We start from the raw sequence: 21,091 nt of genomic DNA, 5'->3' as shown, positions 1-21,091 counted from the left end.
AGCTGCAATGGCTCTCGGTGGAAGCGCGGGGCATGACGGGAGATGAAGTCCCGGCTTGAAGAGCGCTGGAACTGCGCCGCGGAGGTTGATGGGAGCTGTAGTCCCGGAAGTGGCTCCAACGCATTGTTTAGAGGTCTGGGAAGGCTCTTCGGGGACACTTCTGCGTCCGAGCTGCAACTACAGATCTTCGTGGTAACGTAAACGGTTCGAGAGAAATTTCGGGGAGTTCGGGGAGTTCTAACCGGGCTCTTTAGGGCGTGGGGCACAGCAGGAGTTTTCGGCGCTGGACTGTGTTATGAGGGGTCTGGGGCCGCAGAGGATGAGAGGAGATGAATTCCCAGAAGTGGCTGTACCGGACATCTGTGGGCTTGGGAGCACTCAGGGGGTCCGGGGACGCTTCTGGCGGGTCCTGAATGGGCGCTGAGGGGGCACTGAGGGATCCTGGAGGGTCTGGGGGACACTTAAGGGACAAAGACGGGGCGGATACCGGGGTTCTGTGGGGCGCGGGGCATGACGGGCGTTGTAGTCCCGGCTCCAATGGGGCTCAATCGGCCCGCGGGGCATGACGGGAGTGTAGGCAAAAAAGAAAGATGGCGCCCAGCTGAGGACCGCCTTCGAGGCCCCTTTCCAGGCGCTGATTGGCTGTGGGTGCTGATGGGCGGAAGCCTCGGCAAATGGGATGCGGTGGAGGCGGGAACAGCCCATTCAACCTCTCCAGTCCCTCCCAGTACAGCGCAGTTCATCCCAAGTACAGCTCAGTTCATCCCCAGTACTACCCCAGTACAACCCCAGTGCCCCTGCAATCCCGCCCAGGACAGCCCAGTTCATCCCCAGTTCCTCCCCAGTCCCTCCCAGTACAGCCCAGTCCCTCCCAATACACCTGAGTTTACATTCCCAGACCCTTGCAGTTCCCACCCAATGTCATCCACAGGATGCCCCAGTGTCTCCCAGTCTTCCCCCCAATGTTCCCAGTGTCCCCAGTATATCCCAGTGTGTCCCACAGCGCTCCCAGTGTTCCCCAAGTATGTCCCAGTCCTCCCCAGTGTCACTCCCAGGATGTTCCAGTGTCTCCCACAGCGCTCCCAGTGTTCCCCAGTATGTCCCAGTCCTCCCCAGTGTTTCCAAGGACAGTTTAATTTCTCTCGGTGCCCGTGGCAGCCAAACCCAGCAGTGGGGTCAGTGTAGTGCCCATGGCCACAGACCCTTGCAGTGGCCCAGTGCAGCTTGGGCTGATGATCCACCCTCACAGCCGGCCCAGGGCAGCTCTGCAGTGGCTCTGGTGGCACCTGGGGCTGGCACACACCTGAGCAGTGTGTCTGTTTGCAGTGGGGAAACTCAGGAGTTTGAGATTGCTGCAAAAAGCACAAAAAGGGAAAACCCCTCTTAGGCTGGGTGCAGCCAGCTCTCCAAGCACAGCAGCTCCCAGGGCAGTGAGGACAGACAGGATGGGGCTGGGCAATGTGGAGCAAGGTTGTCCACGCTGGGTCAGAGCTCCAGGCACAGCTTCTGTAAGCAGGCCAGAGCTGCTGAGGAGAGACCCTGGGTCAATATCAATCACAGAATGCTGTGATCACCTCTGCTCTAAAGAGAAATTTAATAAAAGACACCCTTTAAAATAGGAATGTGTATTTCTTACAAGTTCTTTGAAATCTTTTTCCATAACTGGACTAGGAAAACTTTAATGACCCTCTCAGGGCTTTGGTGTTGTTTACATCAGACTCAGTGCCTGAGAGTGTCTTGAAAAAACTTGTCGAAAACTCCAAGTCAGTTTCAAACTCCAAATTTTCTTGAAGTTTTAATGGATCCCAGAGAGGGACACGACTGGGAAAATGTCCCCAGGTTCCAGGTAGAGCAGAACACGGGAGGCAGTGATGACCGCTGAGGACAAGCAAGGCAAAGGTGTCTCTGATAGTGGAGTCCTGGAAAATGTTAAAAATAGTCTTTGAAAATATTGGGCTTTGTGTTTTCTCAGATCACTGCACCTGTGTAGGCAGTATGATAAAAGATATAATTGTTAGATGTGATGATTGTTTAGTAATTAAATATAATTATTATATAACCATAAAAGAATTGTGAGAAACTAAGTTGGAAATTTAAAGGGGGCTATGTTTAGCTGAAATCTGTGTATACAATAGAACAATATATGTTTAATAATTAACATGAAAGTTATGTAATGATAGAGTATAAAACACGTTCACCCTGAATGTATGCTCGGAATCAGATTTGGGTGGAAACTACCCCGATTCCCAGAGCTCTTAAATAAAAAGCACCGCATATAATCGCTGATGTGATTATGTGTTTGTGAACGCTAACATCTCTGGTGCTGAGCAAACCTGGATGTGTTTCAGGAATGCAAAGGGCCAAGGCCTGAGCCCCAGCCCCTGGCCAGGCAGATCCTGTCCCTCCCTCATTGCTCAGGGATCTTCCCAGGATGGGCACTGGGATGTGGGGATGGGCAATGCCAAGGGCAGGAGCATGGGGCAGCCCCTGCCAGGCTGCTGAGCAGGGACAAGGAGGCAATGAGGCCCCGGGCCTGCAAGGGTCACTTGTCCCCTCGTGGCCTCAGGCCCAGGGCCAGCAGCCATGGCCAAAGTGCTGCCCAAGTTGGCTCTGTCAGGGCTGTCTTGCAGCTGCTGCCCATCCCTGTGCCCTGTGCAGCCCAGGCTGTCCCACGCTGTCCCTGCCCTGCGCCTCTGTCCCTGCAGGCTGTCGGCCCTGAGCAATGAGGGAGGGACAGGATCTGCCTGGCCAGGGGCTGGGGCTCAGGCCTTGGCTCTTTGCATTCCTGAAACACATCCAGGTTTGCTCAGCACCAGAGACACCTTTGCCTTGCTTGTCCCCAGCTGCCATCACTGCCTCCCGTGTTCTGCTCTACCTGGAACCTGGGGACATTTTCCCAGTCGTGTCCCTCTCTGGGACCCATTAAAACTTCAAGAAAATTTGGAGTCTAAATTTTAATTTGAGTTCTTGAGAAGTTTTTTCAAGACACTCTAAAGGACTGAGTCTGATGTAAACAACACCAAAGCCCTGAGAGGGTCATTAAAGTTTTCCTAGTCCAGTTATGGAAAAAGATTTCAAAGAACTTGTAAGAAATACACATTCCTATTTTAAAGGGTGTCTTTTATTAAATTTCTCTTTAGAGCAGAGGTGATTGCAGCATTCTGTGATTGATATTGACCCAGGGTCTCTCCTCAGCAGCCCTGGCCTGCTCACAGAAGCTGTGCCTGGAGCTCTGACCCAGCGTGGACAACCTTGCTCCACAGTGCCCAGCTCCATCCTGTCTGTCCTCACTGCCCTGGGAGCTGCTGTGCTTGGAGAGCTGGCTGCACCCAGCCTAAGAGGGGTTTTCCCTTTTTGTGCTTTTTGCAGCAATCTCAAACTCCTGAGTTTCCCCACTGCAAACAGACACACTGCTCAGGTGTGTGCCAGCCCCAGGTGCCACCAAAGCCACTGCAGAGCTGCCCTGGGCCGGCTGTGAGGGTGGATCATCAGCCCAAGCTGCACTGGGCCACTGCAAGGGTCTGTGGCCATGGGTACTGCACTGACCCCACTGCTGGGTTTGGCTGCCACGGGCACCGAGAGAAATTAAACTGTCCTTGGAAACACTGGGGGGGGACTGGGACATACTGGGGAACACTGGGAGCGCTGTGGGAGACACTGGAACATCCTGGGAGTGACACTGGGGAGGACTGGGACATACTTGGGACGCTGGGAACATTGGGGGAAGACTGGGTGACACTGGGGCATCCTGTGGATGACATTGGGTGGGAACTGGAAGGGACAGGGAATGTACACTCAGGTGTACTAGGAGGGACTGGGGAGGAACTGGGGTTTTACTGGGCTGTCCTGGGAGGGATTGGAGGGGCACTGGGGTTGTACTGGGGTAGTACTGGGGATGAACTGCGCTGTACTGGGAGGGACTGGAGAGGTTGAATGGGCTGTTCCCGCCTCCACCGCATCCCATTTGCCGAGGCTTCCGCCCATCAGCACCCACAGCCAATCAGCGCCTGGAAAGGGACCTCGAAGGCGGTCCTCAGCTCGGCGCCATCTTTCCTTTTTGCCTACACTCCCGTCATGCCCCGCGGGCCAATTGAGCCCCATTGAAGCCCGGACTACAACGCCCGTCATGCCCCGCGCCCCACAGAACCCCCGGTATCCGCAACCCCTCTATCCCTTAAGTGTCCCTCAGACCCCCCAGGATCCCTCAGTCCCCCTTCAGCGCCCATTCGGCACCCCCCAGAAGCGTCCCCGGACCCCTCAGTGCTCCCAAGCTCACAGATGCCTGGTACAGCCACTTCTGGGAATTCATCTCCTCTCATCCTCCGCGGCCCCAGACCCCTCATAACACCCCCCAGCGCCGAAAACTCCTGCTGTGCCCCACGCCCTAAAGAGCCTGGGTAGAGCTCCCTGAGATCCCCGCAAGTTCTCCTGAACCGTTTACGTTACCACGAGGATCTCAAGTCGCGGCTCGGACGCAAAAGTGTCCCCCAAGTACCTTCCCAGACCCCTAAACAAAGCGTTCGAACCACTTCCGGTACTACGGCTCCCATCATGCTCCGCGGCGCACGTCCAGGCCTGTTCCAGCCGGTACTTCATCTCCCGTCATGCCCCGCGCTTACACCGAGAGCCCCTGCAGCTGCGCCTCGATCTCCCGTGATGCTCCCCGGCCCCGTTAAACTGTATTAGACCCCTGCCTACAACTCCCATCACCCCCCGCGCCCCAGAGAGCCCCATCAGAGCCCCCAAAGATCTGCCCCGGACCCCGAACTGTCCCTCGGAATCCCTGAGTGCCCCTCCAAGTGCCCACCCAGCTCCCCCAAGTGTCCTCCAGACCCTCAAGTTCTCTCTGAATTCCCTCCCCAGACCCAGAACTGCCCCAAATGTGCCCCAGAAAGTTCTCCCTGGACCCACAAGTGGCCCCTTTTATCCTGTCTGTGAAAATGATAAAAAAGATGACAAAAAGATTTAAAATGGGACTAATTAGCATAAAGAAAGAGAAATCAACAGCCACACTGGTCAATGAATTAATGAAGGGAATTGTGTTACTTAGAACCAATGACCAATAAATTTTTTGCTTGCTAAAAAGGTATGGAATTTTTAATATAAATATTCAAATTTGGTAATACAAATATGGCATAATTTTATATATAAGGAAAATAATTTTAATGTTATTAATTCAGTCAATTTTATTTTTAAGAGGAAATGCATGATTACTTTTATGTTTTGGGATGTCAGTCTGTAAGAGACGGTCCAAAGATCCCTCATGTGCCTGTGAGATCCAAAGCTGTGTTTCGTGTCAGGTACATACAGGCCAAGTGTGTACTTGCGAATGCGAAATGTGTGGACATCGACAATGGGATAATTGCGAATTCTAATAATAACTGATGAAAATAAAGCATGAAAAAAGGCCTTTGAACCTATCTTTTGTTTGCAATTAACCCTGGTTGATTTAAGAGCATTGGAATTAAGGTGTTAAGGATGTTGCTTCTTGCTTCTATTTAATCCATAAAAGAGCTCTGCAATAATAACCTTTTGAAGTATAATTTTGGAATATTACTTGTATCCTTGAAACTATAGCTTTGGAACATATATATAGGAAATATACTTATCTCACACCTTATTGAAGCAGAGAAAAACAGTTTGAGAAAGGAAGATGAACATCACCTCAAGGATTTATGGTTTTGACCAAAGGGAAGCTGGACATCACTGTTATGAGATTTATAGTCTCTGCAATTAAAAGGTGGACACATCTGGGGAGCTGGACTCCACCAGATGGGATTCATCTTTCTTCTTTCGGAAACTGGACCATCACCATCTGGGGATACTCCTTTGAAAATACATCCTGAGAAATTAAAATCACAATAGTGTATAGAATTGTGATGTAATAATTTGGAATAAAAATTGCTGATGAGTAAAAATTGGAAATAGAAACTGTTGAAAAAAACTGATGAGTACCCCTATAAATACCTGTAACCCTCAATTATCGGGGTGCAGTTGGAGGGAAAACTTCCCCCACTGTACCCAGCACTGTATTGCTCATACTTTACCATATTAATTAATAAATTGATTGCTGCTTGAATATTGGCCTAATCAAGCTTCTTATTCATAACATGCCTCACAAGTGCTGTCAAGGACGGAGCTTGAAGCCCTCCCCAAGGACTGAGACTGAGACCCTTCAAATTCTAACCCAGGGGTGCTGGCCTGACTGGAGCAGGGTGTCTGCCATGGGAAGCGGGATGTTTCCCATAGGAACCAGTCCTGAAACAACGGGCCCCGCTCACTGCTGGCACTGGTTTGTGCTTGAATATTGGCCCAGTCAAGTTTCTCATTTATAACAGTCCCAAAGGGATCTGGGCTGATCTGGATCCAATGGCTGCAGTAGGTGTGCCATTCCTAAATCCAGTTTGGGAGAGCCACGGCCGTGTTGCTGTGTGAGCTCTGAGGTATCTGATGGTGGGAGATGCTCAGGTTTGTCCTGTTTGCATCCCCAGCTCCTGCAGAGCCGCTGTCAAACAGCGCCAGGGGATGCTCCTGGCACTGACCCTGGCCTGGCTCAGGGCTCAGCTTTCCTCCATCAATCCCACTTCAGAGCTTCCCTCTGGGGGGAAGGTGTTAGTGGGTCAGGAGCAGCACAATCCAGAGAATTGGAGGATGGCTTTATGTTGGTAATTCTGGGAATGGGTTTCTCTGGCAGGATGCTGGACACCAGGGATTTCTGCCCTCCTTTCTCAGGAGAGTTTGGGTTTCTCGTGTCAGTGCTGTTCCACAGCTCCCACCATCCCTGCTCCTTTCACTGACACTTCCCCAGCTTCCCAGTGTCCTTTCTGAGGGGAAGAAAGGAACATCCATGGTGGCACCCCTTGGCTGCCTGGGGCTCCAGCTGCTCCTGGAGCTGCAGCGTGTCCGGCACAGCCGCTCTCAGTGGGGCTGGGCCTTGGTTCAGGCCCCACAGTCCCTGTCAGTGCCCACTCCCCACTGGGCTCACGCTCTGGCCGTGTGGGGCTGCTGAAGGCTCTGGCTGAGCACTCCCAGGTCTGCAGCTCCTGACTCATCCCAGGGATGGGGTCCCGCAGCCCCGGTCGGGGCCGTGTTGCCAACGGGGCCCTGCTTTGGGGTGGCCATGGGTACCTGCTGCTCCTCCACCCTCAGCAGCCCCACAGCAGAAGGGTCCTCTGGGAGCCCAGGCAAGGGATCCAGCTGTGCCATTCCCTCTGTGTCCACAGCAGCTCTCCCAAAAGTCCTTTGGGCTCCCTGAAATCCTGTCTCCTGAGGTGATCCATGCCAGGGAGTCCCAGGGCCTCTGGGCCAGTCCCAGGGGGTGTTTTTGCCATTCCCAGTCCTGGTCACTTCAGCTGCTGATGTGCTCAGGCCTGAGGGGCAGCCCTCAGCCAGAGCTGGCTTACAGGACAAACCCTGGGCATTATGTGACTAACACCATCAGTTTTAGTTAGCTAAAAATAGATGACAAAGTGCTTCTGCAGCTGTTTAACACCAAACCAGCTGCTTTGGAGACTTTCACATAATCTTGTGTAGTTACCTGCAAGAAATGTATCACTCTAAGAAATTTTCCCAACTGACATGAATAGAGGCTTGTAGGATATTTTAGGGGAAACCCTCCAAGCCAGGGACTGGGCTCTGGCCAAGCCATGGGTCCTCCTGGTCAGCAAAAGTGCCAGGAGACCCAGGAGTTCATGGGCTAAAAATACAGTCCAGTTCCTTTGACTTGCTGATTTGGGCCTAAAAACCTGGACCCACTTTTGGAGCAAATTCGGAGACCTCACCTATGGGTGGATGCACCACGTGGGATTTTCCCAAGTGCTTGCAAGAGTTCTCCAGGTCCTCGCTGTGAAATGGGGCTCCCCAGCGACTGCAGACTCTGCGTGATGGTAAAGTATTTAGGCAATTGGGGATGTGTCTTTCTCAGTCCCTATCCTTTCTCTCCTGTAATAATGATTAGGTGTATTACCTTGCTTCTTTTTGCTTGTTGCTAAAGCCAAGCATGTAGTTGTATTGAATATATAATTTTACTTTTGTGTTGCCTTAACCCTCACAGTAAAATAAGACCATTCTTCCCATTGGTTTCTGTGCTCTTTAAATCAGCCCTGTCAGCTGGCAGAACAGGTATCAGAACCTGATGAAAGCCAGGCTCTGCTGTGATCTAGCTGGGCCCATGGAATGCAGAGGGCCACTGTCAGTCCATGGAACCCATGGGAGCAAGGCTCAGATGGGAGAAAGGCGTGCACCAAGGAACCCCAGAGACCCTGATGGAGCCAGGGCTGCAGGGTGTCACACAGGGAGTGACCTCATGGCAGCAGGAGAGCACTGTGAGGCTGGGGAACAACGTGGCACCAAGGTTCCACTGGGACTTGACAGAACCCCATGGACGTGGATGGCCCCAATCGGGGCCCAGAGACACTTCCCAGACAAAGCCCAGGGAGGGGGATTTGCTTTATTCAGCACCAGGTGTGCAGGGATATCTCCTCCTGACAGCACACAGCACACAGAGATTACAATGGATGGTTATACTCTATGCACATTCATGGTTTTCCTTAGAAAAGGTGTGGTTATGCAAACGATCTCTCAGCACTCATTACCATCATTAGCATGCGCCAGGCGCAGGCGCAGCGCGCACTGGTGCTGGCACTGAGGAAGGCTCCGCGTCTTCCTCGGGGGGCTCCTGATGAAGGCTGGACGTCTTCATCGCTGTGCCCTTTGCACCTTTCTCCTCTAGGCATGCACAGTCTCTTGTTGGCTGTTTCAGCAATTTCCTCACTGGTTTTAGCAGGCTCTGCCCTTCATTTATGCCAGTTTTGTTCCCTGTTTCTTGCCAACTTTCATCCTGTGTCTTGAGCTTGTGGCTGAATCTTTGCAAGCTTCCATATTGGGTGCAGTGTCTCTTATTCTCTCCCACTGTGCCGGGGCACAGTGCTTTTAACCCTTTCACAGACAAGGACTGGAGAGCCACTCGTGGACACTGGGAATTCCTGCAGGTGCACCCACCTTTGCAGACAATGAGGCTCCAACCTCACTGTGAGAGGGCCCAGCTTTTACACTGTTAAACAAACAAGCTGACATCACTGCTGGTGTGGGAACATCTGGTTTCATTCTCCTGATTGGCTTCTCCCAAAGCCTGGCCAGGGCTCAAGGAGGAACCAAGGGAGGTGACTTTGATCCCACAGCCTCAAACAAAGCCAGATGGGACCTGGCCTGCTTTCTAAATACAGGAATGTAAATCCATATTTCACCAATGAACACATACAGAGATCATATTGCTAATAATGATTCATTGATGAGTGGATACAAATATTACCTTTGGTTGGAAGGTTCATCTGGAGCTCAGCTTTGCCTCAGGGCCTGTTGTTCAGGCCTCACTCAGGGCCTGGTGAGGCCTCAGTTCTTCACTCAGTGCTTTGACCTACAGATGAACTGCAACCTTCAGAACAATTGCAATAACACAGTTTAAATTTAGGTATTAGGCACAAAGGCATCAGCTCTTGTTCTTCAGTTAAGTGCTGCTCAAGTTCATTACTCAGAGCTACAATTTGCATTCCTTTTAAAACATGCCTAATTAGCTGCTATTCTCTGTTATTTATCAAATGCCTCTTTTATCATTGAGACTGTGTCTCTTTTCAGACAAGTCCCAGTACTCCATTTCCAGCACAAGGTGTCACATGGAATCATAACACACCAAGTGCTCACAATGCAATGATTGCAGTGACTGCCACGAATGCATTTCACAGCAGCCTCCAATTTGGGAGCCAATCCCACCATGAGGAATTTTCTTCTTTCTGACTGTCTTCTACTCATCTTTCTATTGAGGTGATTCCTGATTGTTGGACCTCAAACCCAGCACTGATAGACATTCCTGCAACATTCCTGTCCTGGCATAGCCCAGGATCCTCCCTGGCCAGCAAGCAGATAATCCAAGGCCGTGCAGTTCTGCAGAGCCCCATTTGTGTTTGTTGGAGCTCGCAGGATTTGCTGTTGGATATTTTAACAGCATCACTTCTTTCTTCTTCTAATAATTGATGTAGTTCATTAATGTAAATTGGGTGCAGCCATGCACAGCCAGGGGTTTCCATTTCCCCATTGGACCATTGTTAAGAGCATGGAGCACATCTGGGAGATGGGTTCTCCATGGGGACAGGTTCCCATCTCCTCATTTTTTCAGCTGCTCTTTTAACAACCCCTTCACCCATTCAACCAATCCTGCAGCTTGTGGTTTGTCTGGGATATGAAAAACCCAGCAGTCTTAATCACTGCATTTCTCACAGTAATAGAAAAAGCACTCTGCATCACAGTATCAGCAAATCCTATAGAAATAGCCAATTTCATCCCTTCCTCCTTTATGCCTTGTATAGAGTTCAAAAAGTTTACCACTGACATTTGGGTCTTGGCCAGTCCTTTTCTGTAGAGTATTTAGTGCCACAGTGAGCAGCGAAAGCTGACATATTAGTACTGTCAGCCTTATTTAATAGTATCAATTTTTAATTACATAGATACAAATATAAATTATTGTGTAATATTATATATAACTATTACGATTAATTTATTATTATTATTACTACTATCATTATAATTATATCACTAGCACAAATGAACCTGAGCTCAAGATTAAAACCTTCTGTCACTCCGTGTGGGAGTGACAACAACAATTTTTCCTTCTGTTGGTGCTGTTTCCAAAGTGTCATTAACAAAGTTCACCCCCATCTTCCCAAGCCCACAAGTTCTTTTCCTTTTCCATGTGCAATTTTTGGATGTTTTGAAGCCATCCAGGGGTTCAGCCTCTTTTACCCGACTGCCCCACTGCTCCCATGGGGCTCCCACCTCAGCCCACTCCAGAGCCAGGGAACTCCAGGGAAGGGCTTCCCATCTGGGAATTTCTGATGGCACTGATTCCTCACATTGACACTGAACAAGTGACATTTTGTTGGGATCTGGCCAGACTGGGCCAGTTTTGTTTTGCCAGTGGGCAGGGTCAGCACCAAAGACACAGACACCAACTGAAGGAATCAGTGTCACTTCCTGCAGCTCAAAGCAGCAAAGAATCACAACAGGAGCAGCTCAGCAATGCACCCAACCATCCCCACCAAAGATTGCCTGCAGTGATTGAGAAAGATCCAGCCCCAGTTACCCTCAGCCTTTACCATCCCCCAGACCCACACAGCAGCTGGGGAAGCTGTCACAGCCAAGGGCTGCAGAGCCACTCCTGGGCACTGGCAATTCCTGCAGGTGCCACCAGCCACAGCTGAGGCTCCAACCCCGCTGGGAGAGGGCCCAGCTCTGACAGTGCTGAATGGACAAACTGACAGCACTGCTACTGTGGCAACATCTGGCTTCATCCTCCTCTTGGGTTCCTCCCAAAGCCTGGCCAGGGCCCCAGGAGGAACCAAGGGAGGTGACTTTGACCATTCAGCCCCAAACAAGGCCAGATGTCAGATTTCATGGCCTGGTCTGGCTTCTAAATACACATAGGTCAATACATGTTTCACTGATGAGTGGCTACATCTATCACAGTGCTAATGACCATGCACATTTCATCAGGGAGCAGATACAAAGATAACCTTTGGTTGGAAGGTTCATCCAGAGGCCACCTTGGGCTCAGGGCCTGCTGTTCAGGCCTCACTCAGGGCTGCTGTCCAGGCCTTGGCACTTCAGGGACGTGGTTTAGTGCTGGGCTTGGCACTGCTGGGTGAGCGGCTGCCCTGGGTGAGCTCAGAGGGCTTTTCCAACAGAAAGGATTCTGTGATTCCATGATTCTATCCACTGCATTCAGCTGGGTCCATGTTAGCAGCATTCATTTGCTCAGAAAGTCTCCTCTTGCCCAGCTCCTGTGGCCTGAGGCTTCAGCTCCTTCAGCTCCTGGTGCTGAGCTGCTCATGCTGAACGAGACGACTCGGAGAGAAGAGCACAGTCCATGCAATTCCTTCTGGGACACGGAGAGGGGAGGCTGTGCAAACAGGAGCATTGTTTGCTGTGGCCTCCTCTCTGCCCTTCACGCCTTTCAGCGCTTGGAACCAGCCCAGAGCTTTCTCCAAGAGTGCAATGGAGCAGCTGTTCCTGCTCCTGGCTCTGGCTCTCTCCAGTCTCTGCCCTTGCCTGCTTCTGTCCCTCGTGCTGTGCCCTCTGTTCCCCCAGGGCTGGCTGGCTGCTGCCCAGGACTGTGGCACTGGCACAGATCCAGTGCTCCAGAGCCTCCTTTCTGTGCCCTTGGAGCTGCCTGGGCACAGCAGCCTTTTCCATCTGCAAGCTCCCCATGGACAGGGAGTGCCCAGCTCCGTTCCTTGCACAGCCTCCAGGAGCCCAGGGCTGCCATCTCAAGTCCCTGCTGGCACTGGGGGCTCCCAGGTGCCTCAGGCTGCTGTGACACCGCTGCACACGGGAGGGAACAGGGGCAGGGCTGTGCTGAAAGTCAGCTCCATCTGCTGCTGCTGCTGCTGTGGGGTCATTTGTGCAGCCCTGGCCCAGAGTCAGGGATCAGATCCTGCCAGTCTCTTCCAGCCCTGGCTGCTCAGAGTTTGGGCCTTGAAGCCTCAGGTGGGCAAAGGCAGCTGCTCCTGGTCCCTCTGTGTGCCCGTGTTCAGTAGTGCTGCTCCATCAGTCTGTGCCCAGCAACGGGGAAAAGCCTCAGCCCTGCAGGGCCAGGAGCTGCCGGGCTCTGCCTGAGCAGCTCAGCCAGCAGGAAGGAGCTGCTCCACACAGGAACCAGGAGTAAAGGACATTCCTTTGATAGGACATGTTTTCTATTTAAAAGAAAAAAAAACAAAAAGGGAAAAAAATAGGTAAATTGTAAAAGATAAGAATAAAATCCAAGTGTTAGAGAAAAAATATGTTAGTGAAAAAAACAAAATATAAATGCAAAGTAACATTCTTTGCATTAAGAAGGTAAATGATCTTTTTATAAAGAGAACTCAGTTATTTACATTGTAAATGTGCTGATGCCATGGATCCATCTTACTGACCTCAGCAGCCTTTTAAAAGATTTTGGGCTTTGTTTCCAACATTGCCATTTGAAACTGGGGTTGAAGCAAGAGGAAATTGCTTTGTGCCCTTCCAGCTCCAAGCAGGACTGGGAAGGGAAACTCTGTCAAAGCCCAAATCCTTTAGAAGATGCCCTTCCTTCTCAGCCTGGAAATGAGCTGCACATTTGCTTTGAAACTGTCAGGCATTTCTTAGAGACACAAAGTCCCACTTAGGGCTTTTTGCTCTGGTTTGGCAGTGCAGAAGGGCAATTCTCCATCCACCAGCTCCAGACTGCACTGCCTCAGGAGCACGGCCCACTCGCCAGCTTTGGCCCACTCGTGGCACTGCTAGAGGAGGAAGAAAGTGCAACTGCACAATTCCAGCCAATCAAGAAGGAAGAATGGGACAGACAGAACACCCTGTGCAGATCCAGGCGTTCAGCTGGGACTGTGGAGAGTTTGGGTCCTTGCCAATTGGATGTGTGTCCCCAGCTGCAATCTCTGGGCCTGCAGCAGAGTCTCACTCAGCTGCCAAAGCAGAAAGCTCAGGCGCTGTGCTGGCAACGGGCTCGTCTGATGCAGAGCTGTGAGAGCAATGTGAGGGCAGAGCCAGCCCAGCTGGGCCCAGGGCTGAGCCCAGCAGAGCCCTGGCAGAGCCCAGAGCAGCCTCAGCAGCCGCAGAGCCCGGCTGCAAGGAGAGAAAGCAGAAACCGCCCGTCAGCTGAGGGCTCCTGGGCCCTTGTGCCAAGGCCTGCGGTGCCCAGGCCATGCTGGCTGTGCCCAGAGCTGTGCCCAGAGCTGCCCATCCCTGCTGCCTTTGGCAGCAGAGCAGGAGGGCAGGACATGTGCCCAGCCTGCAGCCAGCCACGGCACATCCAGCCCTCAGCAGCTGCCCAGAGCCAAAAAGCAGCTGGGCAGCGACTGAAGAATTCATTGCATCTGCCCCAGCAAAGGGGGAACCTTTGGTGCCCGGCCAGGCCGTGCCAGGCCCAGATCTGGGAGCATCCCCCTGCCTGTGGACTCACCTGCAAATTGGGCCTGGAGCCTGGCTTTGAAGAAGGTGCCAGAATCCAAGTCCATCATCTTCAGCTGGCCAGGCCGAGGAAGAGACTGTCACCCTTGAGCTTGTCCTTGGTGTCTCCAGCAGCAGCCCCACCTGGTACAGCTTCCCCAGGGGCTCCTTCTCCTTCCCTGGGGCCAGACCAGGCTGTCAGGGCTCTGCCCAGGGCCCCAGCCATCCATGAACCAGACAAACCAAACCAGGGGGGATGGTGGCCACCAGTGCTTGCCACACCAGGTCTCCAGCTCAGCTCCAGCCCAAGAGCTGCGTGTTCCCTTCTGCTGACCCCTGCTCAGAGCTACAGGCAGCACAAAACCAGCCTGGTTTGCTTTGCCACTGAGTGCCAAGAGATGTGTGGAGCTGGTACCTGCCAGGCCCCTGGGTCCAACTGTGCACGTGGATCTCTCCCATCTTCTAGGGCAGAGGAACACCCTGCACCCAAGGATGGCAGAAAAGCTCTTCTAAGGACGGCCTGTCCGAGGGTTGCATGGACAAAGACCTCTTAATGATATCCTGGCACTCTGGGGAGAGAAACCAGAAATCACCAGTCAGCTGGAGAAGTTGCCCCCCTGTTCCTGTGCCCAGGCCATGCTGGGTGTGCCCAGAGCTGGGCCTAAACTTCCCCATGGATGCTCTGTTTGGAGGAGAGCAGGACCTGTGCCACCTCCTCAGCAGCTGCCAGAGCGGGATGCCCACGAGCCCGCTGCTGTCTCCCAGCACTGGGATTCCCCCCGTGCCCAGAGATGAGATCCACCTTGAGAGAGCCATCGTGGGAACAATATCCGCCCCCGGATGATCTCCTGGCCCCTCCTGAACGGGTGCTTGCCCATGACCAGGTGGCACAGCAGGAGGCCCAGGGACCAGATCGTTGCTGCCTTGCCGTGGTAGCGTTGGTGCTGGATCCACTCTGGTGGGCTGTAGGACAGGGTTCCTGTGGAACACAGACACAGCTCAGCAGGGGGATGCTGCGGCTCCCAGAGCCCGGCCCCAGCATCCCTGGCCATGTGGGGGCTGCCCCACAGGCACACGGGGTGAGCGCTGCCCTCTCGCCAGCACCTGGGACTTGTGTACAAACTCGGGGCTGGAAAAGAAGCCACTGGTGCTGGAAGAGGGCAGCAGAAACCTTGGGAAGGCCCAACCATGACACACAAAGGAGAAACCCACCCAGTGGTGGAGAAAACCCACTCTCCTCCCCATCTGCATGGCCCCCAGAAATGTTAATAAGCCAAGGAAAACCAGGGGAGTGGAGCAGTCCAAGCCCTTCCTCGCCTGCACACCAAACCATCCAGGGCACAGGGTCAGACCCCGCTCTCTGCTACCCCCATGGGGGTTTGTGTCGGGCTGGCTGCCCCAGCTCCAGCCCCAGCCCAGGCCACAGTGGGTGCTGAAGGCTGTCGGCAGGGCTGGCAGCTGGCCCCCCTCACACCCCACCCAAATCAACTCGGCTCCAGCATCAATCCCATCCCGGCTGCAATAGGGGGAAGCCCTGGTGCTGCACCCAGGCTGGGCCATGAGATGCCCAGGAGCATCCCCTGGAGGGCTCACCTGCAAACTGGGTGTAGGCTGTGTCTTGGAGGAAGGCGCCACAGCCAAAGTCGATGAGTTTCAGCTGCCCGCTGGCCAGGTCGAGCAGGATGTTCTCGGGCTTGATGTCCCTGTGCAGGACCCCGCAGGCGGTGCAGCGCCGCACGGCCTCCAGCACCTGGCGGAACAGCGCCTGCGCCTCCTCCTCGGGCAGGAACCCCCGCTCCGCTAGGAAAGCCGAGAGCTCCTGGCACCGCTCTGGACGCTCCAGCACCAGCAGGAAGCTGTCGGGGAGCTCGAGCCACTCCAGGAGCTGAATGACAGCGGCACAGCCACGGGACACCTTGGCCAGCAGCACGATCTCCAGCGGCGCGCTGCTGCCGTCGGGCTGCGGGAGGAGCGCGGTGCCGTCAGTGGGGCTGAGGCCGTGCCGGGGCTCTGGGAGCCCTCAGCCAGCCCGGGATGCTCTGCACGCCCCGCTCAGCCCACGCCCGCTCTCCCCGCAGGGCTCCGGCGGCTCCCACCCTGCCGGGCCCCGGCTCCTCGCCGCCCGGCCCGGCCCGGCTGCTGCCGCTGGCCCCGCTCACTCACCAGCTCGCCCCAGTGCCGGATGCGATCCCGCGGCACGCGTTTGATGGCCACCTGCGAGCGAGGGAGAGCAGCGGGTGAGCTCGGCGCCCGTCCTGCCCAGCCCCGACATTCTCCTCCTTGTTCGCCTTCCCCTCCTCCTCCTCCTCCTCCCCCTCCGCCCGCCGCCGGCCCCGCCGCTCACCGGGGCGCCGTCCGAGAGCCGCGTCCCCGAGCAGACGCTGCCGAAGCCGCCGCGCCCCAGCAGCGAACCCAGGCGGTACCGCTCCTGCAGGGCCTCCTGCGCCTTCCCTGCGGGCGGGACGCGGCTGTCAGCGCTCGGGCCGGGGCCAGCAACGGCCCCCGAGCGCCCCTCAGCCGCCCCGGGCCGGCCATGCCCAGGCGTTCGCTCTTTGGAACGCGGCACGGAAGGCTCGGGGCCGGCGGCCGCGCTGCCGACCGGCGGAGCTCGGGCCGGGGAAGCCCCAGCGGAGGCGGCGGCAGCGGCCGCGCCGCCTGTGTCCTCCGCGGGCCCCGGGAGGGGCCGGGGCCGGGGCCGGGGCCGGGGCCCGGGCCGGGCTCGGGGCTGGAGCCTACCTCGGGTCCGGCGCCGGGCTGGGGCCAGGCGGAGCCGAAGGGCGGCGATGCCGCCCCCGCACCAGGCCCGCCCAGCAGCGCCACCGCCAGTACGGCCAGAGCCGGGGGCGGGCCGGGGGCATGGCCCGGGCCGGCAGAGGAGAGGGAGGCGGGGAGAGGAGAGGGACGCCGGGCAAGGGACCCCGAGAGAAGGGTGCCCGACCGCGGGAAAGGGAGAGAAAGAGAAACAAAAAGAGAAGCAGTGTTGTAGATTATCTGCTTTTGCTGCTGCCGCCGCTGCTGCTGCCGCCGCTGCCGCCGCTGCAACTGAAGCACCGGGGCCGTTCGTCCCCGTGTCCGTTCCCCGCTCGCCCCACGAGCCCCACGTTCGAGCCCCGCGCGCCCCGGGCACAGCCCCTGAGTCTGTCCAAACACGGGAACTTTGCAGCGGTGAGCCCAGATGCAGAGCCCTGACTCCTGCACACTGGCACAGCAATCCCCTCGCTTGCTGCTCTGCATTGGCCTGGCTGAGGGTCAAACACTGTCGGGCCACCTTCCCTTGCTGTAGGATTCCTACCTGACCCCAGCACTGCACTTACATCTCCAGTCTTGCCTTCCAGTAAAACCAGGGGAAGGAAAACTCTGTGAGGCTCATGGTTATTTTTGAGTGTCTAAAAATCACTAAGTCACCGATCTTAGAGGTGAAGTGCATCTGGAATTCCTGGGATGGAGATGTAGTGCAACATGGAAAAGGGGAGCATAGAAATAAATAGAGGAAAACATCTTGGATTGTTTCTTTCTGTTTTCATTTCATTTCCTAAAAACTGTTTCAGTTCTTCCAGAATCTTGTCCACAGTCCTGTTTGCTCTTTCCAAGAACCTTTCCTGGAGAACGAGGTGCAGCTTCTGTCACAAGATGTGCCACCAACTGCAGCTTCTCTTGGCTTTCCACACTGTGCATGCAGCACAACTCTTGCAGCAAAGCAGGACAAACGTTTGAAGAACTTTACAGCTTGTTCTTTCTTTTCCTTGTGAGCTGGGCACTTGTGCCATTGGTGAGGTTTTCATTGTTACTGGTTTACAATAAGAAAAGATGATGGGCTACCAGGAATTGTTAGGGAATGCAAGCATGACTGAATGCAGAGAAAGACTCTCCAGATCTTGCAGCCAGAAATGGAGAGCTGTGTGATAATCATTCCAACGCCCCCATGGACATCTTGAAAGTGATGTAGAACATGAAAATGGGCTGACAGAGGGAGTTTGTGTCAGTGTTCAGTTCAGATGCTTCTACATCTCCTGCACTGATATAAATCAAGAGCACAATCAGTTCATGAAAGGCACCAGAACAAGCTGGACCCCTCCTCAGGAGATTACTGAAACAATCTGAAAAGGAGAAATGCAGGGAATGACTTGGTCAGCTTTGCCTGTACAAAGGATAATTTTTCCTAATACTTTCCAATCCGTTCCCTCCACTTTTGTCCTTCCTGACAAAGCCATTTTCATCCCAGACTCCCCATGAAATGGGAAGCCTGAGCTTGTGGAGTGCCTGAACGATGCCCTGTTCCTCTGCAGGGACACTCAGGCTGGAACAGGAGCAGGAGCCCTCTCTGGGGCAGCCTCCTCCAAGCTGGAATTTGTGCTGTTCTGGGAGAGGAGGAGGAGGGGGAGAAGGCAGGCGCTGTGTGGCAGGAGCAGGAGGGTTGGGCCACAGGACATTCTGTCTGCGCCGCTGCCCCGCAATGGGCGGCCGTGCCCGGGGCTCTGGGCCTGGCCCTGCGTGCGCTGAGCTCCCTGGGCTGGGCTCAGCTTCCCGCTGGGACTGGGCAGAGCCTGGGCTCAAACTGGGGGCAGCAGCAGTGCAAAACACCTCTGGGCATCTGTGTTTGCTGCTGCTGGGAAGGAGCAATGAAGCGAGTTGAGAAGTTCTGGTTTCTGTTTCTCCTGGTGGATTTTTAAATTTAATTCCACACTATGGAGGCAATTTCTGTGCTGGCCTCTGTCAGTTTATTCTCTTTCAACACAACAAGGCTGTGTTTGAGCACTGCAAATGTGGCCTGTGTGGCTTTAATTCCTCTCGCCTTAGTGCTCAGGGGCTGGTGGGTATCTGCTGATCTTTATGCCTGCAACAAAAGCACTGACTTCATGAAAGCACTTTCATGAAAGAACTGTGGGCAGCACCAACTGAAAGAGGCACTTGCAGTTTTATGGGTAAAATTCAGGTGGCAAGCAGAAGAGGGCCAAGAGCAGCCGTGATCTCCAATTCCCATGGCAAAGGCACCAGCAGCCTCCTGCTGTCAGCTCAGGGTGAGTCAAACAGAGCTGAAAACAGCGCTGGAACCCGATCCTTTCTTCCTCTGAGGGCTGGCTCAGGGCAGCACAGGCGGGGCCTGAGCAGTCAGGGCTGTGTGTGGGTGCTGGCTGCTCTGCTCCAGAATTGAGCTGGAAAAAGCCCTTGGGAGCCGAGGCAGGAGCAGGCGGGAAGGGGCCGGCGCTGCTGCTGCTCCTGGCCGGGAGCCCCGGCTGGGCCGGGCCGGCGCCCCCTGCGCTGCAGCTGCTGCTGCTGCCAGAGCCGGGCGGGACTCGGGGACAGGGAACGGACACGGGGGGGGGGACAGCAAAGGCCTGGTGGCTGCAGGGATGGTGACGCTGGGGCCAGCGCCTGCACAGAGCTTCAGCCCGCAATTAACCCCGAGGGAAACGTTGGGGAAAGGCTCCATTTCAGCCTTTCTGCACTCGTGGCTGGGAAGAGACTGAAATGAAAGGAGAACAAGCAAGGCCCGATCCCTCCTCTTTTGGGAGGAGCCCCGGCCCTGGGCCTGTGAGGGGCCTGTGAGGGGCCGTGAGGGGTAGTGAGGGGCCATGGGGAACTGGGGAAGCCATAAAGGTCTGTGAGAGGCTGTGGGAGCCCAGGCCCCTCATGGAACCAAGGGTCCATTGTGACACTGCAGAACCAAGGAGATCATTGTTGACAGGATGGAAGCTCTTGGAACCAAGGGGCCACTGTGGCCCAGCAGGGCCTTATGGAACCAAAAGGACCATGGTGACACTATGGAGCCTCATGGTACCAAGGGGCCATTGTTACACAGCAGCCACAGCAGGGCCACAGAACATAGGAGATCATTGTGACACTGCACAACCTCATGGAATCAAGACATCCATGTTACTCTCCTGAACCTCATGGAACCAAGGGTCCCTTGTGACACTGTGGAACCAAGGAGATCATTGTTGGCAGTATGAAAGCTCATGGAACCAAAAGTCCATTGTGACATTGTGGGGCCTCATGGAACCATGGAGACCATCATGACACTTCAGGACCCAGTGGAACCAAGGGGCCATTGTGACACTGCAGGGCCTTGTATAACCAAGGAGCCATTGTAGCACATCAGGGCCTCATGGAATCAAGGGGGTCACAGTGACCCTGTGGGGCTCCGTAAGGGGCCATGGGGCTCTATAAGGGGCTGTGGGCCCCCATGAGACCACAGGGACATTCTGACTGTGGAACCAAGGATACCATTGTTACACTATGGGGCATCATGGAACCAAGGAGGCCATTGTGAACCAGCAGGGGAACCCGCTGAGACTATTGTGACACTTCAAGGGTCATTGTGGAGCTGCAGGGCCTCATGGAACCAATGACACCATTGTGACATGGCACAGCCTCATGAGACCAAGGGGACATTGTGACACTATAGGGCCTTGTAGAACTGAGGGGCCCTTGTGACCCTGTGTGGCACCATGGAACAAAGGAGAGCACTGTGACACTGCAGGGAACCAAGGGGCCATTCCGTACTTTAGGGCTTCATGGAACCAAGGTGCCATTGTGATACTGCGGAACCAAAAGAGACCATTGTGACACTGTGGGGCTTCATGGAACCAATGAGGCCATTCTGACATTCCGAGTCCCCATGGAACCAAGGGGCCATTGTGACACCATAGGGCCTCACAGAACCAAGGCAGCCACTGTGACACTGCAAGGTCTCATGGAAGCAAGGGACCAGTGTAACACACCCAGACCTGGTGGAAGCAAGGGGCCATTGTGATCCTGGGGAACCCAGTAGAACCTAGGGGCCATTTTGAGACTCTGCATCCTCATGGAACCAATGGGCCATTGTGGCACTGCACAGTCCCATGGGAACAAGGAAACCATTTTGACACTGCAAGGCCTCATGGAAGCAAGGGGCCATTGTGCCACTGTGGAGCCAAGGAGACCATTGTTATATCACTGGGCCTCATGGAAACAAACATCTGTTGTGATCCTACAGGGTCTTATGGAACCAAGGGGCCACTGTGATGCTGCAGGGCCCCAAGGATCCAAGAACATGGAACAGGTCTGGCTGGCTGGGCCTCCTGGGGGCTGCCTGACTGGTCTTGCTGACCTTAGCATGTTGAGGGTCACTTCTCAT

General features: G+C 54.6%; 2 protein-coding genes across 2 annotated transcripts in view; both read right to left on the bottom strand.

Moving 5' to 3' along the window:
- Nucleotides 1-21,091, bottom strand: part of LOC143692499 (uncharacterized) — a 168,912-nt gene that overhangs the window by 57,339 nt on the left and 90,482 nt on the right. The gene's annotated exons all lie outside the window — the stretch shown is intronic.
- LOC143692418 (serine/threonine-protein kinase pim-1-like) lies at nt 14,437-20,611 on the bottom strand. Its single transcript, XM_077172653.1, has 6 exons — nt 20,581-20,611; nt 16,319-16,425; nt 16,138-16,188; nt 15,568-15,934; nt 14,777-14,953; nt 14,437-14,543 (listed from the first exon to the last, which is right to left on the bottom strand). Exons 1-6 carry the CDS (start codon nt 20,609-20,611, stop codon nt 14,437-14,439), a joined length of 840 nt encoding a protein of 279 aa, XP_077028768.1.

Source organism: Agelaius phoeniceus, assembly GCF_051311805.1.
Source record: "Agelaius phoeniceus isolate bAgePho1 chromosome W unlocalized genomic scaffold, bAgePho1.hap1 SUPER_W_unloc_1, whole genome shotgun sequence".
Lineage (NCBI taxonomy): Eukaryota > Metazoa > Chordata > Aves > Passeriformes > Icteridae > Agelaius > Agelaius phoeniceus.
The sequence above is the reverse complement of the archived record's forward strand: the minus strand, read 5'-3'. Positions and strand labels throughout refer to the sequence as shown.

What these genes read in the sequence shown, in the direction of transcription:
- LOC143692418 (XM_077172653.1), bottom strand. Translation starts at nt 20,611, where the DNA reads ATGGCCCCTTGGTTCCATGGGGACTCGGAAT. An exon ending in GTTCCATGGGGACTCGGAAT is followed by an intron (nt 16,426 to 20,580) that starts GTCAGAATGGCC and finishes TCCCGCCCGCAG; the next exon opens with GGAAGGCGCAGGAGGCCCTG. An exon ending in AGCCTACACCCAGTTTGCAG is followed by an intron (nt 14,954 to 15,567) that starts GTGAGCCCTCCA and finishes TGTGTTCCACAG; the next exon opens with GAACCCTGTCCTACAGCCCA.